This window comes from Papaver somniferum, chromosome 9 (assembly GCF_003573695.1).
Source record: "Papaver somniferum cultivar HN1 chromosome 9, ASM357369v1, whole genome shotgun sequence".
NCBI classification, from domain to species: Eukaryota; Viridiplantae; Streptophyta; class Magnoliopsida; order Ranunculales; family Papaveraceae; genus Papaver; species Papaver somniferum.
In genome coordinates this window covers 62,868,895-62,879,481 of record NC_039366.1, presented here as the reverse complement: position 1 = coordinate 62,879,481, position 10,587 = coordinate 62,868,895, and the positions used below count along the sequence as shown (strand labels likewise).

Here is a 10,587-nt window from a genome sequence, read left to right as displayed (position 1 = left end):
CGAAAAAAATCAAAGGATGAAAGTTATTGAAGTTTATGATATCAAGACAATACAAGTGGTTAATTTGAAACATACATATAAATCGAGGGTTCATTCCTATATCATAAAGCGCCTATGAAATTGCAATATGTCGTGTGAACCCCAAATTAAGTGTCATATTCTTTATTCCACTAGAAATGTATCCGAATAGAAACCATTTTGCTAGTGAGTTTTTTTAGCATGAGAAACACAACCAGATAATGAGAGGCAATATAACCTAAGAGAGGAACTCCTAGATATTTATCACGAAGTCCCATCTTTTTAATTTCCAAAATATTAACAATATACTATTATGGTTTCACCTATTTGCCACCCAAACTTTTCCTATTTACCACCTCCACTACAATATCAAAATTAATTTTACTTTTCAATTTAATTTTTCCTATTTACCAACGTTGACCACTCTTATTTTTCTTCTTCCTTTTCACTAGAGCAACATTTTTCTTCTGCTTCATTATTTACCATTTTCATTACACAAAAACTAAAAATTATTAACCTAGACATTAGAGTTCCATTGAATTAAAAACTGTTAACCCTAGAAAATGGACGAACTAATCATGTTGGCTTTGTTGAGCCAAACTTCTAAACTTGGAGACCTTCCAACTAACTTCATGATTAATGATGCCGAAATACCTTGCTCTTTTTAATTTTTCATGCGAAATTCTCAAACAAGGTAAACAATATATCTAAAGGTACTGTATATGAAGCTAAATTCTAAATCATGACTCTTGTGTCCACTTGAAAATCGATACTGTTAAGTGGAGTTTCTAAATGTGTTTCTATTCAATTTTTTATTTATCAAACAAGGAAAATTGGGTGTTGATCGGTGATGATGGGATAAGAGAAGGTGCTAGTGGGTGAAGATGGAGAAGAACCACTAGTTTGAAACTTAGGGTTTTGTTTTTTTCTTCGGTTATTAGGTTGATTTTATTGTTGGGGGTAAACATCTAGTCAAGAGGTGGTAATTAGGATATTTTAAAATTTATATGGATGGTAAATAGGTTAAAGTTGTCTACGGGGCGTAAAAATTATGTTCAATTTTCGGGAATTAATATTGTCTCCTACCCAACCCGGTACTTACTACTGGAAACGGATTTTTGGTCTTTGGTCAATAGGATAAGGGGAGGTGGTAGTTTATGTGAGTGTCAAGTAGGAACCTATATTATTCAATCTTTGGACTAAAATAACCTAATTTATCAAAATTAATGAACTGACCGGACTAAACCTACCAATAATGTCATGCCGAAACTCTAGCTTCACTTCTAAACTTGTGGATGCTCACAATTGATCACCTTGAAGTTGCAATTCATCTGAACTTCTAATTTTGACCAAATTCCGCTGCCTGGCCCATTTCATAGACCCAGTGCGGGCTGTTCCTATGGATCAGAGAAGAGAGTATATAAGATACCTCGTACTTGTAGTTTCTCGAATTCTAGATTGCGAGACATAATGAACAGCTATTTTGACCCTCCGGGCTATGACGATTCTTCCTCCTCCTCTGATGAACAAGATGGGTTCTTTTTATCCCCAGAAGAATTAATAAGACAATTATTGGGACAAAGAAGAACACTTGAAGGGTCGTCCAGTGGGGGAGAAGACGACGAAGAAGAAGCGACGTGGGTGTCTGTTGAAGATGAAGAAAGTGAACCAGATGAAGAAGAGATTGAAACCAGAAGAAGATTACTTGAAGCTAGAGAAGTTGAGTTTACTTCTCCATACAAAAAATAGAATCAAAATTCAACTGGAACCCAGAGATAACAACGATAAATCTACTAACGTAGTAAGAGGAAAATCTAATGGGAATGATGAGAATGTTGTTTGTTGTTCTATTTGCATGAATCCTTATTCTTCTCTAGGCGATCATCAAGTCAGGTAATTCTGTTTCCTTTTTCTTAAACCTAGGGTTTTTGTTAATTAGGGATTGTGTTTTGTAAAATGGTACCGTTTTTGATATGGTTGCAGTTGTCTTCCTTGTGGACATCTCTATGGTTTCTCTTGCATACAGAGATGGATTAAACATTCTAAGCAAAGATGTTCACAGGTTTATTAGTTTTCTTTTTACTGATGAAAATACTGTATCCTTACTTCAATTGGTTAGAACAAGAGTAAATTGGGGTTTTTCTTTGTGCACTGCAGCGTCCTATTTGCAAGCAAATGTGTGAGATGAAGGATGTGGTAAAGCTTTATGTTTCATGGCTACCTGTCGTGGATAGAGTAAAACACGAGGTGAGACCATATTCTGTATTACGATACTTTTACTTTTTAGTTTATACTTTTACTTAGACGTGTTATGTATATGCAGAATTCTGTATCTTTTCAGCCTCGAGATGATTTATATAAGGTGCACTTTGCTAAGGTGAGATTTGTACTTGCCGATAAACCAGCTGATTAGAAGTTGGTTGGATACTTAATACTAATATTATATCTTCTTATAAACAATTTTACTGCATTTTTGGATTTGCTGCGTCTTCTGCGTATATATAAACAGTACACTGGTTGACAAAATGATTTGGGAGCACTGGTTGACAAAGTAGTGTGAGCACAGTCTCTCTATTACCCTACCTTATTGGGGTTTACATTTAAAGAAACTGTAAGAAATGATCTGGCTTATTTGAACTTTCCAAAAGTCGTTCTTCCACCAATTTTGTGTAACTGCGCCATTGATTTCCCCTATTACTTATAGCATGTCCATCTATTTGGTTCTTGAACCATGTCCAACACCTCATTCCAGAATGTGTCATCCCAAGGTTGCTGTATCAGACAACACCCGTCTCAATTCTAAGTAGTAAATTTATTCTTAGCATGGTGCACCCAGAAACTCTTAGTATGATGGATGCTTGCCAGCTTGTCGAGTAATATGTTTATATATGCTATACATGTCCTCTTCCTGAGACTTTTCTTTTAGTTGTTTTTTAATTGCTCATCTGAGGGTTGTATTTAGTTAGTCAAAATTCTATCTCTATCCTTGATTGTTCCTAAATTTTGGTTTTTAATTTTGTTAACAGTATAAGGAAGAATTGGCTGACATTAAAAGGGAGGTGATGGAAAATACGAAATGTTGTGAGAGAATAGAAAGAACTAGCATGCAAGATGAGTACGTTGAAGAGATGCGTAAATCTTACGAACAGCATCTCTGTGAGGTTGAAAAGCAGCTCAATGAGGTATTTATATATTATCGATTACGTTTGAAATTTAGTTTTGTATTTTCTTCTTTCAATGGAGCTACACTGTCATTAGTTTTGTTTTGTTTTTTCTTCTATATTTGTGCTTCTTGTATTGGTCGGTCAACCCAATTATACCAACTTCAGTAGCTTAAACAATAGGAAAACTAGTTAAATATGAAAAAGTTACACAGCTTTATAACCATCACTAACATTTCAAACAAGTAATTAGTGACAGTGTACAGCTTGTCTTACAAATCTGATCTATCTCAATTGTTCTTAATAGTCTGTCTCAGTGTCTCCTGCTTCCATTTTCTTTACATCCATGGAAACATCTCTAACAGATGATATTCACATCCTGCTAACTAAGAATCATTCGAACCTTTGTCTTTTAAAAAGACATGCCTTTCTTCAGTAATTGAAGTGTTTAATCATTAATGTTATCTAGCTCTCAACAGTCAAATCTAACAGACACTAACAGATCTAGCAGTTGTTCATTTCCCAAACTGAATTAGCAGACTCAGTTTGCTTTTCTGCCGCATCTTCGCACTATTTTAATCTTTTGGGAGAGGAGATGAACAAGGTCTTGTGTTTTCTCTTTTGTGGATCCACAGTTTTATAGCTGGGGTGTTTCACCTCTGTTGTATCCATAGTTACCATGTTCCATCCTCGACACCTGCAAAAGTATATGTGATCTCTTATCATGCTAAAGCGTAAAGTCACCTTCAGATTGGAACTCAATCATGTCAACATTGCACTGAGGTTATCTTGGAACATCGTTATGCCAAATGTTTTCTTATAGAATTCCGGTTTGACATTTTCCGATGCACTATTAATATCTGCGGTCCGGAAGTGTTTTTGGATTCCACAACCACAAGAATTTCCACACTTAATCCTGTTTGATATGTCTTGGCTTAGCAACATGTGTCTGTCGTTAGAGAAGCTTGTCGTAGACCTCATACTCTCAAAGATGGATTGAGTCACTGGTTCTGAATCTTCTGATGAGTTGCTCTTGTGAGAACTGTTTAACTACTATAGATTCCAACTACTACATATAATCAGAGAAATGCAGTACGAACAATAACTATTAGGTGGCAAAAACTGTTGGAATATTTATTTTTCACCTGAATCTTGTTATGTTGTAAGCTTTGTACAAATTGCAAATTATTCTGTAGATTATTATTTAGATTTATTTATACAAGATTCTAAAATATTTTCATGTGCGTATTGCGACAGACAAGAAAAGATTTACAAATGATTGAGGAGCTGGGCCAAAGAGTGGCGTCAATGAATAGAGAATTGGAGGAGCAGGAAAGAAAAATCAAGGAGCAGAAAAAGGAAATACAGGAGATTAGACGAGATGCTGTAGAGACAATATCTTGCCTTCGCAGGAAACTCAAGCAGCAAAAAAATGAATTAAAAGCGAAAGATATGGAGATCAAGCAATTGACAAAGGCCATGAAGGAGGCATATCATAAGCCAGAAAAGCAAAAAACAGGAAAATGGAGCTGCTGGTGAAAGACGATAGAGAGATATGATTTGCATATTCAGCAAATGGAGCCTTCACCTTGGCATATACCAAATCAGATGTAGTTTTATTTTAATAGTCTTGATTTAAGTTCACTTCGGTTTATGTCACTTGTAGAGATGAGAGCAGTTCATTCTTACTTTATTTGTATGAAAATGAGTAAGAAAAACAGGATTCTGGTGAACAGTTTGCACAAGAAGGCTATTATTGGGGCGTCACACTCCAATAGAGGGGCTTCACTTGGATTCTTGATGTCCAAAAAAGTGGTTATGGGATATCCTAACACATATACAAAATGTCTAGATTACCCTTTAACTAGAAGTGATTTTACGTCCATGTTTGGATTAATTCCAATCGTAGAATCCGATTTTACGTCCAGTTTTCTTTTAATTCCAACGGTAGAAGTGATTTTACGTCCAGGTTTGGAGATTTTACGTCTAGGTTTGGATTAATTCCAACCGTAGAATTTTATTTGCGTGTAGTTTTACGTCCAGGTTTGAATTAGTTCCAACCATAGAAGCTCATTTTACGTCCAGGTTTCTTTTAATTCCAACCGTACAATCTGATTTTATGTCCAGTTTTCTTTTAATTCCAACCGTAGAAGTGATTTTACGTCCAGGTTTGGATTATTTCCAACCGTAGAAGTGATTTTACGTCCACATTTGGATTATTTCCAACCGTAGAAGTTTATTTTACGGCCAGTTTTTCTTCCCACAAAAACTGTCCCAGAATTCACCAGTATACAACAAAATTCATTAATTTAATTTTTATCTAATTAAATTAAATTAAAATTAACTTAATTTAATTTTGTTCCAGAAAAGCAAAAAATAGGAAGATTGAGCAGCTGATGGAAGACCATAGTGAGTCAAGATTTTGCATTCAGAAAATGTTGAGGCGCAGGAGGCTAATGGATCCTGCACCGTGGCATATACTGAATCGGAGGTAATTTAATTTTAGTAATCTTGTTTCACATTAACTTCGGTTAACGTCTTTCGTAGAGATGAGAATTATCCTGGTGACGGAAGGCCGGAATACAGTAGTTCACTCTTACTTTATTTGTATGAAAATGAGAAAGAAAAACAGGATTCTAGTGAACAGTTTGCAAAAACTGATAATACAGTGCCTAATTTGGAGTCCAAGGGAAATGCCCTCAGATTCTCTTAGATCTGTTTCTTTTAGGAACCTTTTGTGGTAATTTTTTTGTTCCATGGACCTTTTAAGATCCTGGCATTTTCAGGGGCGAACCTATCTCTGTTTTTTCAAGTTGCTAACTAACCCAAAAGGAATTAGGGGTGACTTTTTTATTCCCAACCTATACACTACGTTAAGGAATGTCCAAAAACGCAGAGAATATGTTAATTTCCTTACATAATCGGAAGCTATACTGTACCCGATTATAAATACCTAATCGGAAGGTTATTAACTAGATTACACTACCGATTAAGTTGTATTCCCTTCCGATTATAGCAGGTTTAAAAATTCAATACATGAAGGATTTTAGAAAAAACTCATTTTGGGGCAACTTATAATCGGCAGGTTTTGTAATATATTTAACTCCCGATTAACGCTGCATCCAAAACACGAACCAAGTGGTTATGGCTGGCTGTGTACACTCAAAACCTATGGAATATGGCAAGGGTTCGATCTGTGGCTCCTTATAATCGGTAGGTTGTTAAGTTGTATTCCCTTCCGATTATAGCAGGTTTCAAAATTCAATACATGAAGGATTTTAGAAAAAACTCATTTTGGGGCAACTTATAATCGGTAGATTTTGTAATATATTTAACTCCCGATTAACGCTGCATCCAAGTCCAAGAATAGGAACAACCGAAGTTCTCATACCCGAGAATTTCTGCTGGAGTTGACAAACTACTTGCGTGAGCCAAGTCCGCGAACCCAGTCCGCGAACCAGTGTAGTTCTCGAACCCGAGAATTTCTACTGGAGTTTGTAAACTCTATCCGGTGTCTTAAGTCCACGAACCTAGTCTGCGAACTTGAGAAGGTTATATATCTAAAGATGATTTCTGAACTTAATCTTAAAAGACTAAGGAATGCATTTGCAAACCGTGGATATTAAAGTTCATGAACCGATTCGAGTGAATCAAATCATATTTGCTTCAATTGTGTCTTGTGTAGTTACATAAGATTTTCTTGAAATTGAACAACTCTCTTAACTAGTTCATTTGAGTCAATTGAACTAGTTATGGTGAAGAAGAACATGGTTGGTATGAAACGCTCATATGGTTAACCTCTTTGGGTAGACTACTGTTGAACTAACAATGTACACGTTTGGGTGCGGTTAACAAACCTAGAAGCGTACAATCATTTGTGTATGACAAGCTAAATCAGGTTTTGAGAAATATTAGCTTGAATCTAAATCAGGTTTTCATCTAACGGTGTATATTGATTGCTTTGTAACTAAGGGAAAGCCCTGATTTGAAAGGTTATATAAAGGAGACATCTAGTATTGTGCAAAACTAATCCCCACACCTTACGTGTGATACTAGTTTGCGTGCTAGAGTCGTTTCTCCTTTAACCTTTGGTTTTCTTCTTCTTCTAAAACCAGGTTAACGACTTTTAGACTTCATTGGGATTGTGAAGCCAGACCGATACTACTTTTATCGTAGTTGTGTGATCTGATCTTGCATCTTTTATCGTAATAGTACAATCATATTGATTGGCTTGAGATCGTGAGAGTTCTCCGATAGGCAAGATATAAAAAGTAATCACAAACACCTTCGTCTCATCGTTTGTGACTCCACGACATCTTGTTTCGCTACCATACGATTAAGATTGTTGTGAGGTGATTGATTAATCTAGGATGTTCTTCGGGAATATAAGACCGAATTATCAATTGGTTCCTGTTCACCTTCATTATTATTAAAAGACGGAACAAAAACGTTTAGAGTTTTTCTGTGGGAGACAGATTGATCCTTTGATAGACTTGTCTGTGTGAGACAGATTTGTTTATTGTTAAAGCCTGCAATTTTGGGTCGTAACAACTCTAAGTTGTGGGTGAGATCAGCTAAGGGAATCAAGTGCGCAGTATCCTGCTGGGATCAGAGGTGTAGGGAGTACAAATGTACCTTGGATCAGTGGGAGACTGATTGGGGTTCAACTATAGTCCAGCCCGAAGTTAGCTTGGAGTAGGCTAATGTTTGTAGCGGTTTAATACATTGTGTATTCAATCTGGAGTAGGTCCAGGGATTTTTCTGCATTTGTGATTTCCTCATTAACAAAATTCTGGTGTCTGTGTTATTTTTATTTCTGCATTATATTTGTTTATATAATTGAAATAATACAGGTTGTGCATTTGAATCAATCAATTGGAAATCCGACCTTTAGTTGTTGATTGATATTGATTGATCCTTGGACATTGGTCTTTGGTACCGTCCAAGTCGTTCCTTGTGTTTGATTATAGACTCGCTGATTTCTGTTAGCTTGAGTAAATCAAAACAAGAGAGAGATATTAACTTCTTGAGATACTTTTACCTAGATTGAGTCTGACTGTCTAGTTGATTCTCTAGAAAATGTTTCGGAGTTAGTCCATACAAATTGCTAAGCGAAATATTGGGTGGTGTTGTTAAATCCGCTTTTTCAGCAGCTATACATACCCGGACAATACAATAAAGCATTCAATTTAGACGGGTTAACCATGGGTGAAATTGACGCTTTTCTCGGTCACTACCATGAAGTTCTCCATGAGCTATAATGACATTAAAGAGAATTTCAGTGCTGGAAAGATTAAATTATAAGTTTATAATCATTGAAGTGAATTATTTTGTTATTTTTTTAGGCAAAAAAATAAACTAACAAATGCACATAAAAGCAAAATTTTCATTTATGTACTCAACAAATAGCTTTCATGTGTGATTTGGTATCAGTTTTTGTTTCAGTGAAGCCCTCGACGCAATATGGATCTTGAAATGCAGGTTTGTTCTCTAACTCCTCCTTTGCAAACAACGGGAGGAACCATAAAGACCATTAAAGTTGTAAGCCATATGTGTGGCCAGCATAGTCCTTCTACTCAAGCATGAATCATAGTAGAACAGAGAACACTGCTCCATTCCATGACCGCAGTTATTGAGGCGAATACCGTGCAGACTGCAGAGTACATACCTGTCAGAGGAGATATCATAATTTAGAAAAGCAAGCAAGACAGAAATGGCACTCCAAAAGCTTTTACAATAACCATTGCATTAAGGATTAGACAATGTTGAGATTGAGTGAGATAATACTAACCATAAAAGCATGAAGACAGATACAACATATAGAAGTTGCAAACAATCATATACCCAAACTGCTGTAAATTTCAGCGGCCATGGACCAATATAAGTGGAACTATAAATCCGAGCTGACCCACTGAAGAATCAGAAGCCATCCACTTTCTCCCTTGACCATTTTTGTTTGTAGTTTAGAACGCAAATCATAGGTGGTGCAGGACACATCAAACACATTGCAATACCATAACGTCACCAAGAAGCACACCTAGGCACCAACGTTGTAAATTAACATAAATTCAATTATAATGCTCATCAACCCAGTGATGTCCTAAGCACTGGAAGCAAAAACGACGCATCTTCCTACATTAACACCTGTACCATTAATTTCAACAAATGGAGGACATACATTAAATTACACCATTAGCTCAAAATAAAATCAATACAAAATTTGAGTACTATAACCTTAGGCAAACAGAGTTGCCTTTTAATCTTCGTTATGTATATTGCATATATAAACCAACATAAAACTGAAACAGAAAAATAATAGAGGAAGCTAAGAGAGAGTTCAGTTCCGGCGATGATAGAACCCATGTGCTATTGTTGGATTTGAACTTTGAAGTTTCAAATGAGACTTCTGGACATCAAGCTTGGGTTTTCTAAAATGCTTATCATGGAATTCAAAAACGTGAAAGGAAATCAAGGTTTTTAAGAAAGTAGCTTGAATAGCATTTTCGAATTTCCGGTTTCCTGTAGTTATATAACACAATGAAGTGTCCATATGTGATTCTACTTACATGTTGACAGGGCATAGAAGACGGGTGTGCGAAGGAAATGTGGATTAACTCTCCAAGACTAAGGCATAGTAGTTAATGCCAAAAGAAGAGATATCATTAATAAGTCGAGAGTCTTGGAGCCATGGATCGTCACATATATAAAATTGCACAGTTGATCGCCGACAGCAAGGAAATCTAGAATTAATTTTCTTGGGGTAATTTGAATGACCCTGATATATGATGCTGTGCAGGTAAAGAAGATGCCATAATCAAAAACATGCTAATTTGTGTCGATAACCGGAATAACATCTCATGTATGCCAACAATCCAAACAGGAGAAAAGCAAAGTACACCAAGTTCTGGTCTAAAAGTAATAGTACCAAAAGGAGTAATCTGTAAACTGAAAGACCACGTTTAACAAAAGAAGAAGAAATCATGTTTGAAATACCAAATCACTACGTCTACATGTAGGTCCAAGCTTATCATCTCTTAAATGGGTAATATTTATGTTTTATATTATTTGACATTCTATTCCAAGTTATAAGAAAGTATTAACTAATAAACTTCAAAAATTTCAGACCCACTTAAGAATTCCGAACACTCCGTTGAGATTCCTAACTGCAAATTATACACTGCCTATCTTTTAGAGACGAGACGGAGGGAGTAATTACTTGTCAGTAGTACCTGTTTGCAGTACCTCCCGCTATTAGGCTGCGCCTGATAGTGGATAATTATTTCATCTCTTAGCACCTGCAATTCAGCAAGTAATGCAGAGGGTAGAGCAGAATCAGCAGATAGTACCACTTTGGAAGAAGTCAAGAGAACCTGGAAAAGATGTGATAGAGTTAACTGACAAAAAATTT

At 36.0% G+C, this 10,587-nt stretch overlaps 1 protein-coding gene across 1 annotated transcript; it reads left to right on the top strand.

Moving 5' to 3' along the window:
- Window positions 1-1,639: 1,639 nt before the first annotated feature.
- Window positions 1,640-4,897, top strand: LOC113308785. The gene is made up of 6 exons (XM_026557241.1): window positions 1,640-1,911; window positions 2,002-2,080; window positions 2,176-2,265; window positions 2,342-2,395; window positions 3,045-3,200; window positions 4,437-4,897. The coding sequence occupies exons 1-6, from the start codon at window positions 1,673-1,675 to the stop codon at window positions 4,716-4,718; spliced, it is 900 nt and encodes a 299-aa protein (XP_026413026.1). The 5' UTR covers window positions 1,640-1,672; the 3' UTR covers window positions 4,719-4,897.
- The last annotated feature ends 5,690 nt before the right edge of the window (window positions 4,898-10,587 follow it).

What these genes read in the sequence shown, in the direction of transcription:
- LOC113308785 (XM_026557241.1), top strand. Translation starts at nt 1,673, where the DNA reads ATGAAGAAAGTGAACCAGATGAAGAAGAGATTGAAACCAGAAGAAGAT. An exon ending in TGGATAGAGTAAAACACGAG is followed by an intron (nt 2,266 to 2,341) that starts GTGAGACCATAT and finishes ATGTATATGCAG; the next exon opens with AATTCTGTATCTTTTCAGCC. An exon ending in TTGAAAAGCAGCTCAATGAG is followed by an intron (nt 3,201 to 4,436) that starts GTATTTATATAT and finishes GTATTGCGACAG; the next exon opens with ACAAGAAAAGATTTACAAAT.